This window comes from Piliocolobus tephrosceles, chromosome 16 (assembly GCF_002776525.5).
Source record: "Piliocolobus tephrosceles isolate RC106 chromosome 16, ASM277652v3, whole genome shotgun sequence".
Taxonomy (NCBI): domain Eukaryota; kingdom Metazoa; phylum Chordata; class Mammalia; order Primates; family Cercopithecidae; genus Piliocolobus; species Piliocolobus tephrosceles.
Window position 1 is genome coordinate 76098338 of NC_045449.1, and position 27618 is coordinate 76125955.

General features: G+C 54.0%; 1 protein-coding gene across 4 annotated transcripts in view; it reads right to left on the reverse strand.

The window, feature by feature from the left end:
• CSNK1D (casein kinase 1 delta) overlaps window positions 1–26426 on the reverse strand; it is a 29319-nt gene extending 2893 nt beyond the window's left edge. Inside the window, exons 1-9 of one of the 4 annotated variants that reach the window (XM_023194123.3) lie at window positions 25985–26426; window positions 18056–18166; window positions 7619–7767; window positions 6822–7050; window positions 6294–6464; window positions 5581–5729; window positions 3825–3996; window positions 3293–3432; window positions 433–496 (exon numbers count right to left, since the gene is read on the reverse strand). In XM_023194123.3, coding sequence (XP_023049891.1) covers window positions 464–496; window positions 3293–3432; window positions 3825–3996; window positions 5581–5729; window positions 6294–6464; window positions 6822–7050; window positions 7619–7767; window positions 18056–18166; window positions 25985–26060 — 1230 coding nt within the window. In that variant the 5' untranslated portion in view covers window positions 26061–26426 and the 3' untranslated portion in view covers window positions 433–463. The other 3 variants (XM_023194124.3, XM_023194122.3, XM_023194125.1) reach the window with 3 other exon arrangements.
• Between the last annotated feature and the right edge of the window lie 1192 nt (window positions 26427–27618).

The window sequence follows — 27618 nt, forward strand, 5'->3', positions numbered from 1 at the left end:
AGGAGCCCCCAACACAAGCGTGGAGCCACTCAGCGGAGCAGGACACAGACGCCCTCCAGGCACGGCCCACCCTAGACAAGGCAACTCAAGTGCTCAGGGCACCCGCCTTGCCGCTCCTGCCCCACGGGTGGGCGCCCAGGACAGGAGGGGAGCAACGGCACACAGAACGCAGTCACGGGGAGGCCACAGGCCAACAGGATGGTTTCCTGGGCTCACTCTGTTCCAAGGCTCTCTGTGGACAGCCTCCCCCCAAGACTGGGCAGCGGACGGCCCCGCTCTGCACCCCACGAGAAGAACAGAGCAGAAGAAGCCTCACTCTACCTCCAGCACCTGGCATGCAAGCCCAGCCCACCTGCAAGCTCCCACGGGCGGGGCATGGTGGCTCCCACCCACTTGGCACCGCTGCCTGGCGCCCGCCGCGCGCACACTCACCCAGTGCTGCCTTCCGATGGGAGACGAGCAGCTACTTGCCGTGGTGTTCGAAAGGAATGCTATTCTGAGGTGGGGAAAAGACAGCTGTTGGTAAGCGTCCCGCCGGCCCCGACTACCTGTGTCGCCGGCCCCATGTGAGATGGGCGTCCTTGCCTCAACCAGGTCCACAGACTGACGGATGCCGCCTGGCTGAGCCCAGGCACGGCGCACAGCCTCACTCGCCTCCCAGGATGGGCCTCTGGATAGGAGTGACGCCCACTCCTCTTCTGGAATCACTTGCTCTTCAGGCCAATGAGGGCACAGGACAGGCCCTCCTGAATCTTCTCAAGCACTAAGGAAACCTGACTCCCAGCGGGATGGCAGGTACTGGGCAGCCCCACAACTGGGTCTCAGGGCGCAGCCTGCAGGCAGTGGAGACGCACGTCCTCACCGCTACAACAACAGGGCTCAGGCCTAGTCCTGGACAGGGGTTGATCAAAGCGAGTCATCGACTGTTGAAGTGATGAGGCCTTCTTCTCACAAAGTAAAAACCCCGAACAGACTCAGCAACTAGATGGCCTTTACGGCCCAGGCTACCGTGGCCAAAGAGCCCTGGCCGAACACCAACAGCCCGAGAAGAGAGGGGGTGAAGACGGAACAGACCAGGGGGAGTCCAGGCTGGGGCGGGGTCCTACAACTATGGGGGCCTCTGTGACCTGCAGGCAGGGCTGCCATGTGGTCCTCCACCCATCCACACACCCAGCCATGGCCAGCAAGCCCTGGGAGACCTTCCTGCTGCCTCCTCCCATCTCCACGGGGCACAAGGACTCCTGAGAGGAGCAGAGAGAACCAGGAAGAGCGACGGCCCGAGGAGGAAGACTGGCCGGGGATGAGTCACTGCCCATGGTGACTGTCTCTCCAGCTCACCTGAGCAAGCAGGTGAGGCGCTCAGAGCAATCGAGCCTCCTGTATCCCCCTTGGGATTCAAAACGGGGGGCTGCCGGTCATAGCCACCACGCATGCCGGTGCTGGCAGAGTCTGGCAGGAAGGGAACACAGCCAAAGCCTTCCCGTGAGATGGTGACGGAGGGGCCGGCCCTGGAGGTGGGGAGCCCTCAACTTGCCTCTCAAGAAGGCCCCCCAGGGTGTCCAGGAGCAGAGGCCAAGATGCTTCTTTTGGAAAGAACACACCCCCAAACCAACTCTCTCTGGAGACTCCTCCCTGCTGTTAAGAGTCCACGTTGTATTTCCTCATATGGAAAACAAGGGCCTAAGAGCCAGCTGTGGTTCCTGCCACAGCTCACCATGGAAGGAGGCACTGCTCACGGCCACCTCGGGGGCTCGCGGCTATGATGGCCACACCCAGGTGCCGCCAGCGCTGTGTTCCGAGAAGAGGCAGCTGGACTCAGGGCTGTGGCTGCTCAGCCCGCTCAGGACGGCTTCACTGCCCTCAAAGATCCCAAACCGCTAAACACTTCACTTTCTTTGAAACAAACAGAAAGCACTCAGGCCCCTTCCCTAGTCTTTGCTGGCCAAGCGCTGCAGCAAGGTGGCCCAAGCCCAGTCAGCGCCCAGCAAGGGGAGCACTCTCGGCTCCTGCGCCATGGTTCAGGGCTACAGAGCCAGCGTGCGTCAAGAAGACACAAGGGCACGGGCAGACCCTCCTGGGACCTGCTCACGGTAACTGATGCACAAGTGCCAGGCTCGTGGAAAGAAGCCAATTAAACCCTCTCTGTGTCCAGAGGTGAGAGCAGGGCTGTGCGCAGGTAAGGGACCCACTCTCATGATGCAGCCCAGACCCCTTGAACCCAATTCAAATAACCACGAAGTCAAAATCCTGCATCCTTGGTCTCTTTGGGAGGAAGTTATCACACAAGAAATCCACTTCTAGTGGTATCATTAGTGAGTTAGAAATGTGCAGTAACCCCAATCATTTTATTAAAAGACGGCAAGTGGTCAAGAAGGCTCCCCACTCTGGTGTGTTCCTGGCTAGCCAGCTACACCCAGCCCCGCTCGCGGCAGCAGGCCTGGCTCCATCCTGTGACCCCAAAAGACACCTCCCCAAAAGCCAGAGGCTCCAGGGCGTTTCCGAACCGAGTTCCTGCTCACGCGGAAGACCCGTATACCTGCTGGTGAAACACGGCCCTGCCCCACTAACCCTGTCCCTGTTGGCGAACAACCCAGAAAACTATTTGAAGAAATACAATGGATCCATATGGAGAAAGCTGTTCTGGTTCAAAGAGCACGTTAGCAAACGCAAAAGACAACAGAAGCCAGAGCAAGGAGAGGAGAGGCTGCTGCAGGATGCTGAAGAGGCGGCGGCCGTGGCCAGGCCCGGGCTACGCAACAGGGTACTTCTCGTCCGAGGGAAGACAGGCGAGGCCGTCAAAAGAAGGGAAGCCTTGTCGCAGGGCATGCCACCAGGGAGGGTCGCGCGGGGAGCCCGTGGAGGTCCCTACGGGCCTCCATCCCTGGCCAGCGGCAAGAATGAGGAAGAATGAGGAAGGTTCCCTTGGGCCGGGGGCACCCACAACAGGACGCAAGCGGGCGCGTGGTGTTGGCTGCCTGGGGACGGCTGCAGGCAGTGGGGCACTCAAACAGCAGGAGAAAGCCCCCACGGTTTGCTGGCCTCGGGCACCTGAGACCTGAGACTGGCCACCTGCGACCAGGAGACAAGCCCCATGACGGTCCAGCTTGTCTCCCAGGCCCTCCCGAGAAGCCTCATCTGCAACCAGGACACCACACCCTGGCGAGATTAAAAACTCTGAAACATGGGGGGAAGAAAGGAAAGAAGGAAAGAAGGCCTGGAGAAACCACAGCCCGCTCTTGACTCAGACGGGGTAGCCCGAGGCCCAGCGCCCGCCCAGGAGCTCTGCACCTACCTGTGAGGTGGACATGCGAGAGGTATCTTGTCGGCCCGTGAGGTCGGACGAGGAGATGTTGACGGGGGCCCCGCGGTGCAACCGCATACTCACTTTCCGCTCTCTCTCCATGCCGGAGACAGGCCGGGGGGAGGTGTTAGCTGAGGACAGGGAGGGAAACCGAGTGGGTCGCCCCTGTCTGCTGCCTCTTGCTTGGGGCTTCCTGTGAGAGGCTGTGACCAGAGAGGACCCCGGGCTGCCTGGACACTCAGGAGCTGGCAGCAACCGATGGCCACCAACATTCAGATCCGGCCGGAGGGACACAAAGGGACATGGGAGCGAGGTCAGGGGGCTCATAGGGGAGGAACGCGAGATGTGGGAGGAATCACGCACACCGGCAGGTGTCCTCATTTCTAAAGACACCCGGGCAGCCTGGCTCATCCACCCCAGGAGGAGCATCGCCTGACACGCGGCACTTACAGCATCCACCACCAACCCTGGGACACAGGAAATCACCCCAGAGCTGCTCCAGGGCGCTGGGAGGGGCACTCACCCGTGTGTGAGGTAGGGGTGAGGGGTGTGGGGGGAGCCACTTCCTGCGTCCCCCGCAGGCGGCCGGAGGCTGTGGAAGGGAGGCCGCGGGTAGCCGGGTTCCGTGAGTGTCTCAGCCGCTCCTCTCGGTCCCTGCGCTCCCGCTCGGCGTCGTCGGCGGCCCGGCTGGCACCCTGAGGCAGGAGATGAGGCCGGAGTGGAACCAAGTTTGACAGAAAGCAACCCTAGGTCCTAGGCTGCCCCAGCCACGGGAGAAAATCCCTACCAAAGGGCACTGGGACAAGACTGCCTGTGAAGCCACCCACAGGCCACGCGTTTCTCCCCACGGGACGCCAGTGTGATCCTCACCAGGGGTCAGAGTCAGGCCTCTCAGCTCCCCCAACAATCAAAAAAACCCCACTCGCATGTCATTTCCCTGTGGGCTCAAAACTTCCTTAAACTTCAAAATGGGCAACAGCTGGCCCCCTGCTTCTCTGTGAACACGCTCACTGACACGTGCAGGGAGAGAGCGAGGAACCATCAGAGGCCAGAGACAGGCCCCAAATGGTGACAGCTGGGGACGAAAGCCGGGTGGGAATGAGAGCGTTTGCTCGGACGAGGAGTCCACTCGGGGTCCAGACCCTGTGGCCTGCGACAGCCCGTGCAGGTGTGGCGGTGCGGCCGGCAGCCGGGTTTGTGCCGCGCTGTCCACTGTCAGATGCACAGGGGTGGGGAGGTCAGACTCTAAGCCGAGACAGCAGCCTATGAAAGAGCAGATTCTAACTGCCAATGCTGTGTGGCAGAGGCCTGAAAACTACAGCCCCGGGGCCAAACCCGGGTGCCACCTCTTCCTGCAAGTACAGCTCACTGGACACAGCCACGTCCACCAGGCAACACACAGCGGGACACACGCCTGCAGCTGCAGCACCGTTCAGCCAGCACTGCCCAGACTCCTCAGGCTGCCATTTATGGAAAACACTGGCCTAGCCTGCTCTGAGGGCCAGGTGACTCCACTACCGCAGGAGGGTCGCTCAGCCGCCTCCAGAAGCAGCACAGCCTCGGCAGAGGGACCCATCCGCTCTGCAGAGTGCACCCCTCCCAGCACCTGGAGGCGCCGAGGCCGGGTCCAGGGCACCCCTGCCCCTCCCTGGCCCCTGCACGACTATCGGACAAGGCCGCCGTTTTTGTACCCTCCCAAGAGGCAGTTCTGCTCCTCCATCAGACTGTCGCCTGGAAAGACTCCAACTTCTACTTAAAACGGACAACTAAACAGCAAGTTTTTAATGAAAGAACACAGCAGTTCCACAGGAGCTTCAATTCTGGCAGCGGTGTCTGAATAGTAATTCAGCTCAGACATGGACCCAGGGCTGGGCTGCGTTTTAGAGGCTCCAGGGCATGCTCACACCCGCATCAAGAAAGCCACAGGCAAAACCAGCTCACGACAGGGTCAGTCAGGCTGGACCGGCAGCACCTCAACAGGCCCCAACCCCACTCATCTCGTGGGCACCACGACCATCTGGCACAGTGAATGGGAACACGCACCCCCAGCCCCCACCCTCTGCCCCCAGGGCATGCTCTGGGCCCTATCTTACTTCTTGGCACCCCTTTCTGGCAGGCAGACACCCACTCGGTCCAAGTCCTGCCCACTACACACTCGCCCTTCACCACCAGAGACACTCCCTACACGGTACAGCCCCTCAACGAGACGGTCACCAGCCTCTCACTGACAAGGCATCCCCTGCACCACACTGAGCGAACGTGCTGGCAGCGCAACTTACAAATTTGAGCATGTTCCAGTCGAACACGTAGTCGTAGGAGAAGCCCTGGCGATGGAACAGATTCCGGAAAAGCTGCCTCAGGTACGAGTAGTCAGGCTTGTCGTCAAAACGCAAGGAACGGCAGAAATTCAGGTATGTGGCAAATTCGGCTGCAAAACAACAAACTCAAAGCTAACTCGTGAAACCCAACTGCGACTCGAGGTGTCTGCCAACGTCACTGTCTACCTCCTGGTGCTGCACACTCAAGGGGAGAAGGACAGATGCAAAACACCTGGCAGATTTCTAAGACTCTAGGCCTTAAGAAAGCTTTTACAAGAATTCAAGTCATAAAGCACAACTTAGTTTCATCTGAGGTGTGTATCCTGGGGCAGTCCTACAAATGCAAAGGGAGAGAGGCCCCACCACTGCCCATCCATCCCTTTCCAGCCACTTAGGACCCCAAGGCTCAGGCCTGCCTCCCCTGCCATCTCTCCAGGGCCTCCAAGTGCTCTCCACACTGATGGACACTTGGCAAGTAAGTCAAGATGAACAGGAGGGCAGGCTATTACCACCATACACAAAAGCACCCCACTTTCCTGCCACCACCCCTTTGGAAGGGGAGCAACTCTTCTGACAAAACCCAGGCTGAGCCGTCTCAGCACACCCGAGGCGGGCCCAACGCACGTGCAACCCCCATGAGCAGCTCCACTGAGAAGAGGCCTCCGGAGACTTACAAGGGTAGCCTTTACACAACACTTCAATGGGGGTGGACATTTTCTTCTCGCTAATCCTTTCATATTTCTGTCTCTTGGTGGCGGCCTTCAGCCCCTGCCAGGGTAGAGAGCCCAGGTTGAAGTACATTAGCACGTAGCCCAGAGACTCCAAGTCATCTCTTCGGGATTGTTCTGAAAAGAAAAGGGAAAGGCGTGAAGAACGGCACTTGCGTGCTCACGTCAAAGCAAAAGACGCGGCTGGCACTTCCAGTGGAGACGAGCCTCAGACACGCACGCCCGGATCACTCTCACCCAGAGCTGCCCCTTATGCACACTAAGGAAATTCCCGAACACATCACAGGTGACTCAGCAACATCTCAGCATCCACCTACCCCCATACACCTGGCAGTCATGTGCCAGCCTGTCTGCTGCAAAGGTCTGATGACACACTCGCACCCCCAGCTCCCCGAGAGGCTGGTCTCTCCCTGGGTTGAGGCATGGACATGCCCAAAGGCACCCTAGGTCAGTGACCCACGCCCAGGGGCTCACCAATTCCAAGGTGCGTGTTGATGGAGGCGTACCGCGCCGTCCCTGTGAGGTTCTTGTTCTCGCGATAGGGGATGTGCTGGTGGGTGCGTGCGTCCCGGTACTTCTTGGCCAGCCCGAAGTCGATGATGTACACCAAGTTGCCCTTCTTCCCCAGGCCCATGAGGAAGTTGTCTGGCTTCACATCCCGGTGGATGAAGTTCTTTGAATGAATGTATTCGATGCGACTGATCTGTGAGCAGAGCAAGGCGCGAGATGGCAGCCCAGGGCGGTCTCAGGGAGGGACAGCTCAACTGCAGGACACTGTGCCAGTGGCTGCGTTGTTCCTGCCCCTCAGCCACGGCAGGTTAGTTTAACAATTAGCGAGCGGGACGCCCAACTGACCAAATTGTTCCCCCAGGTGCCTTCAGCAACCCTCCACCCTCCACAGCTCCCACAAAACAGAGAGGTGAGGTGACAGAGAGGGGACAACCCGCCACTAAACATCGGTCTCTCCCAGCACCGTCCTCCGCACAGACTACACACCAGGATTAGCAGAGAAACTGCACAGAGGTGCTTGGGAATCACATGCGTGTTCCTGAGAGACGGAGGGGCCCACTGAATGGAAACGTGTTATGCTGGTACCAAGAGGGTGGCCTCCAAGCCAGTCAGCTGAGCCACCAGAGCCTCAAGGCTAAGGCTTAGCACATTTCCATTTCCTCTGTGAATTAACAGCTGTAATAATGGCGAAAACAGCACAAGTGAGCGGCTGATTCCACCAGACGGCAAGTACGTGCCAAGTGTCAGGAAACGGTCCTTACCATTTGGTCAGCAAGCAGCAGGACGGTTTTGAGGCTGAACTTCCTGGAGCAGAAGTTGAAGAGGTCCTCCAGGCTCGGCCCCAGCAGCTCCATCACCATGACGTTGTAGTCCCCCTCCGCCCCGCACCATCTGATGGTGGGGATGCCCACTAGGTGAGGAAATCAGACAGCGTTTCAGCCCAGGCCCTGCCTCAGCTCCACACCAAGTCTGTGCTGTGCACACCAAGGGGTCCTGGTGACAACCCCGAACGGGGAGGGGTGACGGAGGCAGAAGACCCCGGCAACGCCATCCTCAGGGACCCATCTTCGAGATTAGGCCCCATCTGTTAGCAAATGGCCTGAGGCAGACGTTGGACGAGGGCCAAGCGGGCAGGAGCTGCAAAGGAGACAAGGAGGGGATCGAAGCCCCACCTCCCTGACTCTCGCCTTCTAGGGCAGCGGGGCGGGAGACACAGGAAGCAGTCATGATGCGGGAGAGAAAGAGCTCAGGCAGAAAGGACCAGAGCCCACCAGAGACGTCACACGGGAGAGGGGAGGAGGTTCAGGAGAGAAAGCAGCTACCATGGGTTAGGTGAGAGAAGAAAATATGTTCAATGACTATGATGTTGGTAGAAGTATTTGACTGGTAAGAGAAAAACAAAAGCAATGAAAACTTTTTGGGGATTTACACAGTAACCCAGGCTTGAAATACACAAATCAGGGAAGTGAGAATACAGACACAATACATCTAACAGGAAGAATTTACAGATGGCTGCATAGTATCAGTGCTGAAGGCATATCAACACTAAAAAGACACACGGGCCAGGTGCAGTGGCTCATGCCTGTAATCCTAGCACTCTGGGAGGCTGGAGTGGGAGGACTGCTTGAGCTCCAGTTCGAGACCAGCCTGGATAACATAGGGAGACCCTTATGTCTCTACAAAAAAACTCTGGAAATTAGCTGGGTGTGTGGCACGCTTCTGTGGTCCCACCTACTTGGGAGGCTAAGGCAGGAGGATCACTTGAGCCCAGGAAATGAAGGCTGTAGTGAGCCGTGATGGCACCACTGCACTCCAGCCTGTGCCACAGAGCAAGACCCTGTCTGAAAACAAAACAAAAAAAATCTACTTTAGAAAAAAATGGGTGAAAGACCTGGACACTTCACCCAAGACTTTACGTATGAAAAGTCAACGACCACAAGAAGATGCTGAGAGATGGAAACACATGCTGATAAAGACGCGTGCAGGAACACGCAGGAGCGCGCACCGCAGCCCCACGCCAGAGTCAAATTCGAACGCTGCAGCAACAGATGGGTTTCTCAAAATACCACCCCCAAAATATGTCCTTCGGTCCTATTTTTTCTCTTATATCCACAAGAACATGTTTTTTTGGTATGTTTTCACAGCACTGGGTCCTTAACTATACACATGGCTCTACACACATACAGCTTATGAACGGCCTGGATAAACCTTTCATGTCCTTCCATGGCAGGACAGATTTTTACTTTAGTCTTACAGCAAGTTTTGGTACCATTAGGGAAATTTACTTCATTAAAAAAGTTGTTTCATTATTTTATTGTTTTGAGGTGAGGTCTCGCTGTCACCCAGGCTGGAGTGCAGGGGCGCCATCTCGGCTCACAGCAACCTCCGCCTCCCGGGTTCAAGCAATTCTCCTGCCTCAGCCTCCTGAGTAGGTGGGATTACAGGCAGGCGCCACCGCGCCTGGCTCATTTTATTGGCCATATGTATCTCCCTCTCCTCTGAAGGTGTGTCTTTTTTTTTTGGCTAAGTTTTTCTATCGTGGTATCTTTTTCCTATTTATAATAGTTCTTTATAAATTCTAGATACTAAACCATTGTAGGCTTTTTGTGAGGCAAGTATCTCTCAGTTAATGGCACGTTTTTAATTTTCTTCTGGAGTTTCTTGATGAAAAGACTTAATTTTCATGAATATGAATGCCTCTATCTTTTTGCTTTATGAGTGCTTTCAGTATCTTACATTAAAAAATAATTTCTGCCCTCAGCGTCAAAAAGAGATCCTGGCTAACACGGTGAAACCCCGTCTCTACTAATAAATACAAAAAACCAGCCGGGCGAGGTGGCGGCGCCTGTAGTCCCAGCTACTCGGGAGGCTGAGGCAGGAGAATGGCGGGAACCCGGGAGGCGGAGCTTGCAGTGAGCTGAGCTCCGGCCACTGCACTCCAGCCTGGGCGGCAGACACAGCAAGACTCCGTCTCAAAAAATAAAAATAAAAAAATAAAATAAAATTTAAAAAGTGTAAAAGTTACTTCTACTTCTAGCAAAAACAGTTATGGGGCCTGATTCGCCCTCACACCTTAAGTAACTAAGGGAAAAAACAAAACACACAGCCTCACACATGACAGGGCGGTTTCAACAACGCCGGCCCGGCCAATGACTGACAGCCGTACCAGCCAATAACAGCCGTGCTTGAGGGCAGGAAGGAGCGGCGAGAGGGCGCCCTGGGCTGTCCTCTGTACTCCTGGGAGCATAAGCACAAAGGCCAGACCTAGCAGATCCAGGAATCCAACCTCATCCCAGAAGAGAGCTGAGGAGGAGCCTGCAGAACGTGGAAGAGCACAGCATGCGTGACATTCTCGATGTCCGGCATCCACAGTGGAAAACAAACCTGGAGTAAGAGGTCAACTGAAACAGACCCGGATGTTCAAATCAGCAGAGAAAGTCATGAAACGTTACTACAGATTTCAACTGTATTCCACATCAAAAAGTTTTTTAACTGGCCAGGCTCAGGCCTATAATCTGAGCACGATGGAGGTGGAAGTGGGAGGATCACTTAAGCCCGAGTTGAGACCAGAAAGAAACATAGTGAGACCCTCCCCTCTACAAAAACATTTTAAAAATTAGCTAGGCTTGGTGCTGTGTGCCTACTACTCAGGAGGCTGAGGTGGGAGGATGGCTTAGCCCCAGGAAGTCGGGACTGCAGTGAGCCTGGGTGACAGAATGAGACCATCTCACCAAAAAAAAAAAAAAAAGGTTAAAGGCATGAGGCATATACATATACGTGTGTTTATGTTTGACTTCGGTCTTTTGTATATATGTATATATATATTTTAAAAATGTATATATAAACCTGAATACATATGAGATATATATATGCAAATACATATCTACTTTCAGATTCTGGAATAGTTGCATATAAATGTATATATAAACCTGAAAATATATGATATATACATGCAAATACATACGTACTTTCGGATTTTGGAATCGTTGCATTCAGCGCCACAGCTGACCATCCCTAATCTGAAAATCCAAATGGCCCCCATTCGCATCTCCTTTGAGCATCATGTCAGCACTTTTCATAAAGTTTCTGATTCTGGGTGTTTCAGATACTCAACCTTACTACGGATTTGTGAATTCTCTCTCTCTATATATTCAGCATTATGGATTCCCAAATTCCCTTTCTCCACTCCAACGCATCACAGTTCCTTCTTCTTAATACTCATTTTGAAGTTTTCACTGTCCTAAATTTAGGCAACAGATAACCTTTCAAGCTTTTTCCCGTACCCTCACAACAAATGCCTATCGGTTTTGAACTTCTTTTCTTTCTGCCACATGTTCCAGATTCACCTTCCTTCTTTCTGCCCTAGCCCTGGAATCAGCTGCTTCTCCAAGCACTCAGGACTCCTCTTAACAGAGAGCGATAAATACTTACAACCCACCGAGGCCCAATGTGCTCAGTGTTCTAGGCTGTCACTCCTTCTAAGCCCTTCTCGTGGCCAGAACTACACAGTTTTATCGTGACAGCTTTATAGTAAGTGCTGGTGTTTGCAGGGCAAATGGCCCTCTTCTTCACAGATGTTTTAATTAACCCTGGCCTTGCACTCTTCTCGGTGAATTCTAATCACCGCGTCATGTAAGAGAAGTGGCTGGATGTCGATAGGAACGTCACTGAATGTTAAGAGCAACTTTGGGAGACCTGACACTGGCATCTTCCTTTCTCTGAACATAGAGGAGAATTAGGCAAATCTTTCTTAAACGTCTTTCAATAAAGTTTATGTATTTTCTGCATACAGAACTTATCTGTCTTAAAATTTATCCCTGGATACCTTTTTGCTACTGTAAGCAGTACTTTTTAAATTACATTGTGTAACTAATTAATTATTGTTGGTTTAACAAAATAAATAGATTTTATATTTTGATCTTAAATTTGCTGAACTCTCTAATCTGTTGAGATCCCTATGTAGGAAACGACATCACATCAATATGCCAGTAACAGCAGTTTTTTTTTTCTGCCTTTTTCACCCCCTGCCCTGCTGAAAACAGTGTTGTGAGGCTGAGGATGATGTGGGCTACACAAAACTCTGCTGCTCTGCAGGGGGGAATGGAAATCTGCATAACCACCTTGGAAAAATCAATACATATCAATATGCGGACGCCTGCGTTATCTTGCAGAACTGGATATTTGCACGTGCCAAGCAACAGCCACTGCACGTTCAGACGTAGGTGCTGGCACGTGTGCCCCAGACACATGGACAAGATGTGCACAAAAGCACTGTCCCTAAGAGCAAATGCTAGAAGCTCCCCAGGGCTCAACACAGAAAGAGTAAGAGAAAGCTACTTTATACAGCTATGTAGATAATCAAACAATGAAAATCAATTACCTAGAGCTGCAATCCATAGGGAAGAATCTCAGGAATACTCTGGGTCAAAGAAAGTTACAAAATACAGACCGCATCGCATTAACACTAAAACTTTCATGTATTCAAAAGACATATGTGGCATGGACTCATGATCCATCTGAACTGATGGTGTACTGACTGATGTAACTGATGGTGTACTGACTGGTGTGACTGATGGTGTACTGACTGATGTAACTGACAGCGTACTAACTGATGTGACAGACGACGTACTAACTGATGTGACTGACGGTGTACTGACTGATGTGACAGTGTACTGACTGACGTGACTGATGGTGTACTGATTGATGGTGTACTGATGTGACTGATGGTGTACTGACTGATGGTGTACTGGCAGTGTACTGACTGATATGACTGTGTACTGATTGATGTGACTGATGGTGTACTCATCTGACTGATGGTGTACTGACGTGACTGATGTAACTGACGGCGTACTGATGTGACTGATGGCGTACTGACTGAAGTGACTGATGGTGAACTGACAGTGTACTGACTGATGTGGCTGTGTACTGACAGATGTGACTGACGGTGTACTGACTGATGTGACTGATGGTGTACTGACTGGTTTACTGACATGACTGATGGTGTACTGACTGATGGTGTACCGACCGATGTAAGTGACGGTGTACTGATGGTGTACTGACTAACGTGACTGGTGGTTTACTGACTGATGTGACGGTGTACTGACTAATGGTGTACTGATGGTGTTACTGACGGTGTATTTACTGACACCAAATTTCTTTCTCTCTCTCTTTTTTTAAACAGGGGTCCTGCTGTCATCCAGACTAGAGGGCAGTGGCACCATCACAGCTCACTGCAGCCTTAACCTCCCGAGCTCAAGACATCCTCCTGCCTCAGCCTCCCAAGTAGCTGAGACTACAGGTATAAGCCACTGCAACTGGCCTGTTTATTTTTCCTCCCTGCCCCCCAGATGTCTCAGCAGAATCACCCCTTTTGGTAGCTGTAACAATGTGCCCCGTCATGCATGGCATTAGAGAATGGATATAATACAGTAAAAGCAACATGCTCTTGGCTCCCAATGCACTTGTGCTCAATGGACTTACTGCTACTGGTGTTTTTGCAGTAACAAGTGAAGCCAATGGGTTTGAAAACAGAGACCCAAGGCTGCCTAAGTATGCCAGTCATCCAGGGTCACCCTGCTGCCCTGTCCAGGTGCTGTCATGGTGGGAAGCAGCCACTCGTGCTGCTATTTGTCACCTCAACACTTTTCCCTCATGGTGCCCAAAGATAGCTAAATATATGCGTGGGGATAAAAAAAAATGGGGGGACAAGGCCAGATACATGAAGACATGCTCCACCCTGATCTGTGAAAAGTTTCAATATAAATGTGGGGACTCAGCATTAATGCAAATAGAAATTTTCATAAAGTTTTCAGCAATTCAACCCTAAAATGACTTATATAACTGTAAAATGTTTCTAGAAGGCCGGGTGCGGTGGCTCAAGCCTGTAATCCCAGCACTTTGGGAGGCCGAGACGGGCAGATCACGAGGTCAGGAGATCGAGACCATCCTGGCTAACATGGTGAAACCCCCTCTCTACTAAAAAATACAAAAAACTAGCCGGGCGTGGCAGGCGCCCGTAGTCCCAGCTACTCGGGAAGCTGAGGCAGGAGAATGGCGTGAACCCGGGAGGCGGAGCTTGCAGTGAGCTGAGATCCGGCCACTGCACTACAGCCTGGGCGACACAGCGAGACTCCGTCTCAAAAAAAAAAAAAAAAATGTTTCTAGATAACTTCATTATTTGGATTTTGAAAGTTTCTTGTAGGATGACAAAGAAACAAAAACTTACAAACAGGTGAGCGAGGGCCTGGCACAGGCATGGGGCATGGCAGGCAAATGGGCTCCACAGGGAGGAGTGTTCCTCTCAGACGGGCAGGACAGGGTCCTGGTTGTTGATTTTAATGTCCTCGATAACCATACATGTTACACACGTTCTTTGGTGTTGTACAATATTTCACAATAAAAAGATGATGGTAGGCAGTCGCCCACCCTCAGCCACAGAACCTTCACCCACTGGCCCAGTTCTACACAAGCACTTCCCTCCTCCCTCCCAGAAACCACGCCTGCCATCTTAGCCTTGACCAAAAGCAGCTGGGAACTAAGTAAATGTCGTTTGCTGAGGGGTTCCCCAAGGAGGGAGTGACCTAAAGCCGCTTTTGGGAGATGTTAGGATCGGAAAGAGCACTTACAACAGTCCCTGGGTTTTGTCCACCAGTCCAGTCGGTTTTGACAAAAACTAGGTGTCTATCCAAGTCTTTCACCAACATAGCTAATTTTAGTTTCTTTCTACTATTTCAGGTATTGAATCTACTGTCCCAACCAGATTTGGGACAGGTGGGATCATCTGGGACACATTCCTGACGGCTGAAGGCCACATAGGGTGGCTGCCATTTCCTTCTCTGGGAGCAGACAGCTGCTTAAGCAGTAGTCTGGGGGGCTAGAACGCCCAAGTTCAAGTCTGTCCTCTGTGAAGTTACACAGCCTTCTAAACCCAGTTTCCTCATTTGCAACATGAGGCCGAAGAGCTCAGTACCTACTGCCCAGGGCTGCTGTGGGCAGTGACCGGTGTGTTTTTAATGCTCACTCTTCCCAAGCTGCAGGTAACAGAATGCACTCAGCGTGGAGCTTTCTCCTGGAAGGCAGCTTCCATCAAGCAGACATAAGCAAGATCAGATCCTGGCACCACCGCTTGACTCTCACGTGAAAGGAAGGAAAACCGCAATGAGAGGTGCTTGCTGCCCGTTTTCTCAGAGACAGCAGGACAATCTGCACCATCCACAGCAGACACTGCACAAGGGGACCATCTGCACCACCCACAACAGGACAATCTGCATCACCCACAGCAGACACTGCACAAGAACGGGCGGCGGCAAGATCTGGTGGTTTCTGCATGAAGCAATTTCTTCCCATTATTTGTCAACTCGCTGGTTTTGTCTCAAAGTGAATTCAAGAACTACCACCAGAATGAGGCCTTTTGCCTTCCCAGACGTCATTTGTTTTCTAAAATGCAGATCTTTAGATCTTTACAGTATCTGGACAGGCGCGGTGGCTCACGCCTATAATCCCAGCACTTTCGGAGGCCGAGGTGAGCAGATCGCCTGAGATCAGGAGTTCACAACCAGCCTAGCCAACGTGGTGAAGCCCTGTCTCTACTAAAAATACAAAAATTAGCCAGGCGAGGTGGCTCACACCTGTAATCCCAGCTACTGCAGAGGCTGAGGCAGGAGAATGGCCTGAACCCAGGAGGCAGAGGTTGCAGGGGGCCAAGATCCCGCCACTGCACTCCAGCCTGGGCAACAGAGTGAAACTGCGTCTCAACAAACAAACAAAACAACAAAACTTTGCCAGTATCCACCAGATGTGTGTGCATTTAACACAGAAGACCTGACCTACATTTTGGAATGGTCAGGGACATGGCAATGTGCTTGAAGCCCAAATGGGAGACAATCCGTTTCTGAAATCCTGTTTGGTTTCCAGGATCCTAGGGAAGGTGCATGGGCAGGAACAGGAAGGTTTCTTTACTCTCTTAAGCCAGTGGCCACAGGAGAAGGAACTTTGCCTGCTAGGGACCTTCAGCACTGTCTGAAGAAAGTTTCGAGTATCACAACTGGGGCCTGGGGCGCTGCCAACATCTACCATGCAGAGAACACACCACTACGAACAGCACTAGTGCTGGGTGGAGAAGTCCTGTTCAGGAACCACGTAGCTACCTTTTGGTTCGGGGTTGGCTTTCCCAGTGACCATCCTGGGCTTTTTCCTTTTCTTTTTTTTTGAGACAGAGTCTCGCTCTGTCACCCAGACCTGAGTGCAGTGGCGTGATCTCCCCTCACCGCAGGCTCCGTCTCCCGGGTTCACGCCATTCTCCTGCCTCAGCCTCCAGACTACAGGCGCCTGCCACCAAGCCCGGCTAATTTTTTGTATTTTTTTTTTTAGTAGAGACGGGGTTTCACCATGTTAGCCAGGATGGTCTTGATCTTCTGATCTCATGATTTGCCTGCCTCGGCCTCCCAAAGTGCTGGGATTACAGGTGTGAGCCACCGTGCCTGGCCTATCCTGTGCTTTTTAAGGACTGGCTTTCTTCCCTTTGCCCTTGTGTACCCCTGGCTTGCAAGTTCACCTGCAGATGTCTCTCGTAAAAAGTTAAGGTATTTTTAAGCTTGCAGGTTTTACTCGACCCCCGCACCAGGCTCCCGCAGGCCAAGGTCACACCTTGCACCACCCTGCTCTACTTGGCTCGTCACACCTCCAAGGCAATGCAGGCTCCAGGCCCTTGAGAAGCCAGTCCACCACCAAGGGCTGCCAGACAGGCTCCCAGGGCGGGGTCTCTGCTGAGCTTTCCTTGGGTTGGTGATGGGATTTTTCATTCCTGTGGCCTCCTCTGGTCATGTGAGACCCGTGTAGGACCCATTGGATGACCCTCTCTGTAACGGGCTCCCCAGGACCACGGGTGCTGCCAAAGACATTTTGTGTCACATAAACCTAGAAATGTCGGTTTCTTGTAGTAGCACAGATTACGTTGCTTGTGCTGAGAAAAGATGGCAGAAAAGCCCATCAACAGTCCTCCCTTTCCCGTGACAAAAGGGCTAATGGAGGCCCTGAACAGCTTTTCCTTTGGCCGGTTGCCCAAGGGGACTCACCCAACCATCCGCCTACAAATGTGCCCCGGAGGCTTCTGACTGGGAGGGCTCCACGGACATGGCACAGCCACTCTTCAGACAGAAAGCCCTGTTCCCAAAGAGCACACCTGCCAGACCAAAGCTCTGCTGCTGAGACGCGCGCTTCATGGCTCTGAAATCCCCGCAGAGAATGCCCTCCTGCTCCATCAGCCGAACTGTTTCAAAGTCCAGGGAACTCGCAAGAGCTGGACTCTGAGGTCAGGACAGGAGCACTCTGCTCCATACTCGGCCCACCGTGGAACACCAGGTACCTAAGGCCCTGGGCTGAGGGCTCGCCGAACGGGGACAGTAACTGAGCTGGAAGAGGTCATGATGGTCGCCAAGCTCAAAACCCTTGTTTTGCTCAGGAGAAAACGAGCCCAGAGTGTGTGAAGGGACATCCCCCAAGCTGTAAGCAAAGCATGCGAAGGAGCAGAGGCCTCACCCAGGGATCACACACCAGGAAGGTCCCGCCAGCAACAGCCCCCGCGACCACTGAGGGGCAGACACCATAGGGAGCATGCATTAAAATTCACACAAACTTTATTTCAGACACCATGACCCGACATGAAGTAAAATTTAAACAAAAGGACAAGATGGCATGTTTCTTTTCTTTTTTTTGGGGGGGGACAGGGTCTCACTCTGTCGCCCAGGCTAGAGTGCAGTGGTGTGATCTTAGCTCACTGCAACCTCCGCCTCCCAAGCTCAGGCGATTCTCCTGCCTCAGCCTCCTGCATAGCTGGGATTACAGGCGTGAGCCACCACACTCGGCTAATTTTTGTATTTTTAGTAGAGACGGGGTTTCACTATGTTGGCCAGGCTGGTCTCGAACTGCTGACCTCAAATGATCCACCCGTCTCGGCCTCCCGAAGTGCTGGGATTCCAGGAGTAAGCCACTGTGCCTGGCCCCTAAGATTTATCTTTGTGTTGAGGGAGGGTCTCTGGACCCAGACTCTCGGAAGGAAGCTGTGGCCTCTTCGCCAGGGTGTGGGGAACACTTCTCTCCCTTTTGCCCGGAGCCAGTTTGGGGTTCTTTTAACCAGCAATGCTGAGTTGCTGTTCTCCCTTAGAACCCCGGTGTTCCTCTGTGACTGCCAAAGGACCTACCTCCTCCCTGCATCATCTTGTAGATTTTGCTCTCAATGTGGAGCTGAGGGTGTTTGGTTTTGACACATTCAAGCTTGATGGCAACTTCTTCTCCTGCAGCAATGTCCGTACCTTGGCAAAGAAAAAAAACCACAACAGGAATTACCTGGTGTCCACCAAATAAGCCAACATGCTGGAGAAACGACAAGCACTATGTGAGTTTTCCAGGAGGGACCAAGTGACGGACGCGCTCTCCTTTCTAGCGTAGTGAGGCGGGTTCATTAGCTAACACATCTCTGGGGGAAGTTATCCTTAGTCCCATTTTCACAACAGGACAAATGTGAACTGCACAGAAAGTCTATGCGGTTTCCATCACCCGCCTACCAGTCTCCAGGTGCTGCAGCTCCCTCTCCACAGTAGCCCTTTTGGTCTGCGTCCTCCCATCAGCCCTGTCCCCGGCCCCTGCATTCGCCTGCCCCAGACAGCCCATGGTGGAGCTCCAGGGTGCCATTCCCTTTTCTCCACGCCACCTTGACAGGCCTCCGGGAGGGGGTGGTTTCAGATTCCCCCTGAGGAAGGGCTGGGTTTTTACCCAACAATCACAGCCCCAGTTCACCCAGCCCCGGCATCGCAGGCAGCGGGAGTCATCTCCAGCCAACCTACTGCACGCAAACACCCTCCACCAGGCGGAGGGAGGCCCTTCTCCGTTCCTGGGGCCACAAAGCCAGAAGAATCGCCTGTTTTCAAAGCCCTAAACGCACCACCTACCAACACACTCCGGTCGCACATCTTTCGTCAGTCAATGGCTAAAACCAATGACACATCTAATACCCTGATGACTGGACTATGAGTTTGGAGGCAAAATTAAACTTTTTATCTAGAAATGTTCCATCTCTGCTTTACGCTGATAAATGACAAACGTGACAATCACCATCCCTCTCAGGTTCACCCACAAATACTCCTGAGTTTGAATCTGGCCCAAAGCCTTCCCCAAATCCACTGCATGAGGTATCCCAGGAGCTTGAACCGAAGAGGAGAGAAAAAGAAGCTGCACACAGCACATACTCAGCTCTCTCCTCTTCCATCACGGATCCCTTCGGAGTATAAGACACTGGAATCGGCTGGACATGGTGGCTCACGCCTGTAATCCCAGCACTTTGGGAGGCCGAGGAGGGCGGATCACAAGGTCAGGAGATCAAGACCATCCTGGCTAACACAGTGAAACCTTGTCTCTACTAAAAATACAAAAAATTAGCTGGGCGTGGTGGCGGGCACCTGTAGTCCCAGCTCTCGGGAGGCTGAGGCAGGAGAATGGCGGGAACCCAAGAGGCGGAGCTTGCAGTGAGCCAAGATCATGTCACTGCACTCCAGCCTGGGCGACAGGGCAAGGCTCCGTCTCAAAAAAAAAAAAAAAAAAAAAGACACTGGAATCCTTCCCAACAGCGTGGCTATGAGCAAAGGAATTCACACTAGCTTCACACTAGCTTCAGCAGCCCAGACAGAGCCCTGGGAGACTTCCTTCCCTGGGAGACTAGTGCTGGGCAAAGTGACCTGGCTAGTTCTTAGTGACTCAGTTTCTCTTGTCAATGGAGATCAGTGGTGAGGTCTGACATCTGTTTCATGAGAGTTGTGGAGATGAATGGGTTAACAGCTTCTCATACAGCTCTTTAAGATTCCCTGATGAAAGGCAGAGTAAGGTCAAGTGAGCACTAGAGCCGTCTGTTGATATCCACACACGTCCACTGAACACCCAAGAACCCCCCGTCTGCCCAGATGGTGGCATCAGATGTGCCACTTCCGGCCTGGGCCTCGAACCCACCGCCACTGCTGCGTTCCACAGGAACCGCCATCATCAGGTCATCGCCAGTGACCATTCTAGATTGAAGAACGTCACTTACTATCAACACAGACTCTTCGGAGCACTCAAGGTGATACGTTTTGTTCTTCCTGCCTACAGCTAGGGCGTCTATCCAATTACCAGAGAAATGACTTCATCGGAAAATGTACTGTGCAAATGAAAAACGCACTCTGAGTTCCTTTAAGGACCTGGACTCTGAACTCAACTCGCCAGCCGGAAGGGAGGGTGACTCATCCCACTAGTTATGTCAGCAGCTCCCCGAACCCCCAAGCAGGCGCAGTGCAGCCTCGGACAGCACCGCCACCCTCGCCAGCTGGCAGCCCAGTGACCCCACGGCCTGGGGCCGATGGCTTGGGGCCACACAGCCTGCTGACTAGCATCTCTCACTCCACTTCTCTGTAGATGACACAGCTAATGTCTGCCAGTCACACCTGCAACACTGACTGTCGTGGGGCAAAGTCATCACCAGCCGCTCTGGCACGTACCACCAATCACACCCTATCATGGGGCTGGGGCCTCTTGCTGTGCAAGCACACAGAGCCAGTCCTGCTGTGGAACCAGACACCAAGGTTGCCCCAAGTCTCTACAGGGGAGCAGAGGATGCAGGCCCTGCACACAGATGTGAGGACGGCCACTCTCTGGGGCCTCCAGCAGGCGCCTCATCACCTGCTATGCAGAAGCATCAGGCAGCAGAGCATCAAGGTCTGCGCATTCCTGGGCACCACCTGCCTCAAGGTCGCTGGGCACCACTCAGACCCCTGGCCTGCAGCCCTGTCCCACCTCACCCACCGGGGGCACCCCCACACTCTACCAGCCGTGCTGCTCAGTCAGGTCCTCCAGCTGCCATCAGTCCACAAGGCAGCACGGAGGCGCTGAGTAACTGTGGTGGCAATCTGGCATCGCTGCAGCATTTTGACCTTATTATACACAAGTTTTGGTGTGCAACCGATTGAAAATTACAAGCCTGGTCCTCCACTGCAGGCTAAGTCTGAGAAGCACGACTGAAAGGGGATGAGAATTTGAAAGACCCTGAGCCCTGGGTGTCAGAATCAAAACAAACCAAAACCTGGCGACACACAGATCACCAGGCCGTCTGGGTTGTCTGTTTATACAAAGGACATTCTATCAGCAAAACCACCTCAACTCTTCCCGGCAGCTCAACAATCCTGGTCTGCTGTGCGACAGGGCTTTCCTCAGTCCGTGTTTGGGTGTCAGTTAATGTTAGTCCTACAAAAACAAAAAGATGTCCCTCAAGTTCAGCAGACAAAAGCGGATGGTGGCCGGGTGTGGTGGTTCATGCCTGTAATCCCAGCACTTTGGGAGGCTAAGGCTGACGGATCACTTGAGGTCAGGCATTCAAGACCAGCCTGGCCAACATGGTGAAACCCCGTCCCTACTATAATAAATACAAAAACAATTCGCCAAGCGTGGTAGTGAGCGCCTCTAACCCCAGCTACTCAGGAGGCTGAGGCGGAAGAACTGCTTGAACCCAGAAGGCGGGGGCTGCAGTGAGCTGAGATTGTGCCACTGCACCCCAGCCTGGGAGACAGAATGATACTTTGTCTCAAAAAAAATTTTTAAAAAAAAGGCCAGGCGCAGTGGCTCAAGCCTGTAATCCCAGCACTTTGGGAGGCCGAGGCGGGCGGATCACGAGGTCAGGAGAACGAGACCATCCTGGCTAACACGGTAAAACCCCGTCTATACTAAAAAATACAAAAAACTAGCCGGGCGAGGTGGCGGGCGCCTGTAGTCCCAGCTACTCAGGAGGCTGAGGCAGGAGAATGGCGTGAACCCGGGAGGCAGAGCTTGCAGTGAGCTGAGATGGGGCCACTGCACTCCAGCCCGGGCGACAGAGCGAGACTCCGTCTCAAAAAAAAAAAAAAAAAAAAAAAGCAGATGGTGAATTAAGAGAACCTAACCAGAGTGTGGCCCTGTCCTGGCACAGGAGGGTAATTCTGAATTACCAGCCTGGATACTGGCAACTCCCATTAAGAATTGTCTTGTCAACAAAGAAACAGAGAGATGCCTTGAGCAGCAGGACAAAGGTCACCTCACAGGGCAGCGGTCAGCAGTACTACGACTTCTCATTACAGACGCTTGAGTTAAGCAGAGTCCAAGGTCAACAGAGGCCACAGCCCTCAACACTGCAGTGAGGAGACCCCGGAAGCTACAGTGAGAACAGGTGGCCGCTATCCTCTCACGGCTGGTCAGCATCTTGGGGTCCTGCGCATGCCAGGCACCCTGCAGGCTGCCTCTTGAGAAATCAGTCAGTGAGGGGAAAAACGTGTGCTTCAGAGATGAAGAAGCAGTTAGCTCCCAAAAGATACTTGTGTATATTACGAGGTCAGTCCATCCACGTAACAGGTGGACAAACGGAGGCCCTGACAAGCTGATGGTACGATGGGATCAAGTACAAATGCCAATAGATGCACCTGTCCAGTCCACCAGCCAGGTAATCCAGGCCTGCCACTCACCTCCAGCACACACTACGGGCGAGAACAGAGACCAGCTGGGCTCTCACTGCCTCTCTGCATGGGCCCCTGCGGGGTGAACACAGCACCTCTCCCTCTAACCTGGCCCAGCTGAACCTTCCCCCAGACACCCCTGTGGTACTAGGGCTGGGAACTCGTGGTCCACATTAAGGACACTGTCTGTTTTCAAATATTATCAAGTTTATTTTCAGTGGTACTCTGCCAGCAAAAATGAAAGGACTTCTGGTTTATGGCCACACCACACGGACACGAATGTGGAGGGCAGCACAGGGCCGGGGCCAGGTCACACGACAGGCTGCCAAGGTGTGCGTTCCACAGGTTGTGTGTGGACTGTGCCGCTTCCCAGCCTGCCCTCCTGAAGGGCCTTCCAGATCTGGCAATCTCAGACTGAAGACTGAGACTGTTCTTTTTGGGGTCCCACTTTCCAAAGCCTGGGCATTCAAGAAATAGCCCCAAAATACTGTCCCCTTTAAAGGGGCAATTTTGGAACACGACAACCCCGCGGGATCCTGCAGTGCAGCCCTGCCCTCCAACTATCACAGCAGGGTCGGGGCAGGCAGGCCCACACCACACTTCTAGGCCACAGGCACTCCACTGAAGCACAGCCTTCCCCTTCCCTTCCCGGGCTCAAACATCGGAAAGCACAGAAAGTCCCCAGTGGAAAAACAAAAACCCAAAAGCCAGGCTCAAAGCAAGGTAAACCCTACCTGGAGGATACCAAAGTGACAACAGTAGGAAAGGTCTTAACGATACTCATACTAGAATACACACGACACGCAGAGGTCAAGATGAAGACCTAGTTCCTCAATTTATGTCTAACTGGCTGCCCAAACAAAACTATGGTGGGGATGACCAATCCATCTCAAGGTCTTCAGATCAGCCATCTTTGACTCTAACTGCCATTCTGCTCAGACTCACGCTTCTTCCAAACTGCCTTATTCCGGCTAACGTGACCACGCCTTTCATTTCCTCAGCGGGGTCATCTGAAAGGACCACAGTGTGGCCAGGAGCCAAAGCTGATGGAAAAAAAAAAAAAAAAAATCAGCTGTGCCCAACCCTACTCAAGTAACTGGACGTGTACCCTGATGGATGGCTGTCTGGGGGAGTCCAACCCCAGGGAGTCAGAGCCACCGCCACCTGCAATCCCATCTCCAGCATGACTGTATGCCCAGCGAGAGGTGAGGCCTGGAGGGTGGAACGCTGAGTGAGGAGAGAGCCTTCCACCCTCCACCTCTGGAATTAGTTGGTGACAACCACACCAAAATTTGTCTGACGCTATCTTTGGAAAGCACAAAAGCTGTCTGACAAGGTCTCAGAGAAGAGAACAAATAGTTTCAAAGTACTTCTTTCTTTTTTTTTTTTTAGACAGAGTCTCACTCCCTCACCCAGGCTGGAGTGCAGTGGTATGATCTTGGCTCACTGCAACCTCCGCCTCCCAGGTTCAAGCGATTCTCGTGTCTCAGCCTCCCAAGTAGCTGGAATTACAGGCAGCCGCCACCACGCCTGGCCAATTTTTGTATTTTTAGTAGAGACAGGGTTTCGCCACGTTGGTCAGGCTGGTCTCGAACTCCTGACCTCAAGTGATCCGCTCACCTTGGCCTCCCAAAGTGCTGGGATTACAGGCATGAGCCACCATGCCTGGCCCAAAATACTTCTTTTTGATGCCTGCCTAAAGGTGGTTAATGGACTGGCTCTGCAGTGTAACTCAGATCCTGGGATTAAAACTTTCACCAAAATCTACTGTTCTATAAATAAGCCAAATGACTTCCATTTACCAAGCACTCTGACTTCCAAAACACTGCCAAGAACACATCCAGCTGACCACCTGGTATAAATGTTTAAATAGTCAAACCCAAATGTCTAAAGCCTGCTTACTCAGCAGGCCACTGAGGCATATGTACAGGTTCAAAAGCAACAACATGGCATGTGACGGGGTTACCCGGCAGATTAACCAGGCACCCAAAGTATGAGCCACCCATATGTATGGATTCAGCCTAACGCTGTCAGTCCACCGGGTCCTGAGTCCTCTCTCTGGTGAAAAGTGGGAAGGGAGTGAGAACTGGGGACTGTCCACATGTGGGTTCATCTAAAAGGTATGACCAGAGGCCTCACTGACATCCCATGGGATTCCTGATCCTGGCTGACAGATGCCACAGCCAAAACACACCCCAAAGCTAGGGCTGCTGGAACAGAAAACAGCTCCCCTCAAAGGTCTGCAGCAGCCCCTCTGCAGGCACACCGCCTCAGGCTACATATCCTCAAACGCAAGGGGTCTTGGAATAACTCGTGCACTGCACAATCCCACTGACAAGTGCAGAAAATTGTTACTTTAAAATTACAAACTTCCGCCAGGCGCGGTGGCTTCCCAGCACTTTGGAAAGCCGAAGTGGGCGGATCACTTGAGATCGGGCGTTGGAGACCAGCCTGACCAACATGAAGAAACCCCGTCTCTACTAAATATACAAAATTAGCCCGGCGTGGTGGCGTATGCCTGTAGTCCCAGCTACTAGGGAGGCTGAGGCAGGAGAATCACTTGAACCTGGGAGGCGGAGGTTGCGGTGAGCTGAGATCGCGCCATTGCCCTCCAACCTCGGCAACAAGAGCGAAACTCCGTTTCAGAAAATGAAAAAAAAAGAAAAAAAATTACAAACTTGAAGATTTAAGCCAACCTTTCATTACACTTGTGTTCACGTGCATATTTTTCCATTGTAAATATGACACAACCCAGAACGTTCTAATCCCATTTTTTTTGAAATCTACCTTGAGACTGTTACAGTCTAAAGGACAGCTCATGAGTACAACTACTTCATCTGCCTCTCACTTCGCCAGCATCTTAACCCTGGGTGACTTTCTCTACAGTGACCTAAACTTAACCCTTGCTCATCTGCACTCAGTCACCGCTCCAAGGCCAAGGGGCATAGGTGAAAGAGAACCCCCAGCGGTCAGACACCAGGGCGGCTGCGAGGCGGAGGGCAAGCCCCGCTCCTAGCCGGGCCACTCCCCCACTCCCACAAGGCATTTGGGTCTTTCTGACATTTTCCCCCACGCGTGCAAGACGCAGGGGCAGCCTCTGTGGGGGGAGCCAGACAGCCCCGGACCGGGCTGCGGAAGAAAGACCGTGGCCTTTGTTTACTGCGGTGACCTTAGGCGTGGAGGAAGCCGACGCCCGCTCCGCGGCCCCGGCCTTGCCCCCTCCCCTCCCACGGCCCGCTGCCCCCACCCCCGCCCTGCCCCTCCCCCAGGCCCGCCTCCCCACGCCCCCCCCAGCCCTTCCCGGGTCCGCTCCCCACGACCCTGCCCCTACCCGGGTCAGCGCCCCCGAGACCATGCCCCACCCCGGGTCAGCTCGCCTGTCCCCTCCTCCCTCCAGACCCTGCTCCCCCGACCTGGCGCTGCCCCTCCCCCACGTCCGCTCCCCACTGTCCTCCCCACCCTGGCCGCGCTCGCCTAGTGGCCGTTGGGTTCTGGCCACGACCCGGCGGCGCCCAGACTTGCACGCAAACCCCGCGGGGGCCGCCACTTCCTTCCGCGGTCGCGATTGGTCTTGGCAGCCGCTGGGCCCGGGTCCTCGAACGGCGGGCGGGGGCGGCGGGGCCTCACCGAGATAGATATCTCCGAAGGAGCCGCTGCCGATCTTCCGGCCCAGCCGGTACCTGTTCCCGACTCTCAGCTCCATGGCGGCGGCGGCGGCCCGATTCGCTCCTGCCCTCCCGGCCGCTTCCTGGGTCTGAACTCCGGGAGGCGGCGCCGCTGCTGCCGCTACTGCGGGTCCGGCTGCCGGCTCCGCCCCCCTCACGGCCCCGCTTTCACCATCGCTTTCCTGTCACTCCGCCGCTCCCAGCGCCTCAATACGGGGCGGATGGGACAGTCCGAGCGCCGCCGCCGCTGCTCCGGCCCCTGCCGACCCCGCTTGCCCTCTCCCCGCCGCGGATGGACTCGGATCTTCCGGGCCTAAATCCCCCTTCAGCTGCCTAAAGGAGCCGCCGCCATCGCGCTGTGACGTCACTTCCCCTAGCAACCCCCGGCGGGGCGGGGTCGCGGCGCTCCGCGGGCGGGGCCTGGCCCTCGGGGGCGGGGCAGGGCGGGGCGAGCGCTCCCGGCCTCCTCCCAACTCTGCGCAGGGCCCAGCCCTTCTGCCCCGCCCTGTCCCGTTACCCCCGGACCTCGGGCCGCCAGCCCCTTCCACCTGCAGTCTCCCGCTGCTCTCGCGGGGGCTTTTCGTGTGTCCCCCAAGATGTCGAGGAAGCCAGATGAATTCCTCGCGACAGGCGGTGCCTTTTGCAGGAGGGGACAGGTGGACAGAGTGACAGGCCAGGCTCAGGGGACACAGGTGAGACCCCCTCACTGGGCTACCAGTTCCCGGGCTTGGGGCATCCCAGAACTTATCTCTTGACACCTAAGGCCAGAGACAGAGTGGGCCCGCGCCCTCGGAGGTCCTCATGTCCAGTTCGGAGGTCAAGGGCAAAGCCACCACCTTTCACAATACGAGGCCAGACCACCTGCCTCCCGCCAGTCCCTGCAGCCTGGAGACCGAGTCAACATTCTTATCTGTGTTGGTTCTGAATGTTCCTCCTTGCAAAAGAAAACAAGGAGTGGACGTTCAGGCTGATGGCCAGCTTCAAAGATTGGGGCCTTTGATTCCCATCGCTGGGAAGAAAGCCCTTCAGACAAGCCCCCTGGGCTGCAGTGCATGGGGACCTTGAAGAACCCATACCCATGGTCCCACGTCCATGTATGTCGAGACCTGTCGCATCCTCGCTGAAACTCAAGAACGTGAAACAGGTAAATGTGTGTTTTGAGGCAGTAGCATATCAGGGCTCTGGTGTGGGCACCACAACGTGAGTGAGACAACAGCCTCAGCCCGTCCAGGTCACTGCAGAAGAGGAAAGCAGCCCCCGCAGGCCCCGCAGTGGTGCCCGCCTTTCTCCACCCCCAAGTCCTTCCTCTCCACCCCTCAGCTCCAAACAGCTGGAGGTCGGGTGGGGAGGCAGGCGTCCACTCCTGAAGTTACACAGCAGGGCCTGGAGACAGGAGATGCCGCCGGCCGGACCACCATCAGTCACTAATGAGGCACAGGCAGTCGGAACTGCCCAGTTTCTGAGTTACAGGAGCCTGGGGTGGGGGGGCTGCCAGACTAGTAAAACTGATCTTGTTGGCAGAATTGTTCATGGCTTTTCTGTTGATGAACAGAGCCCAGCTCTCCCGTGGGTGACTGTGATCCTTCCTCCTGGGGA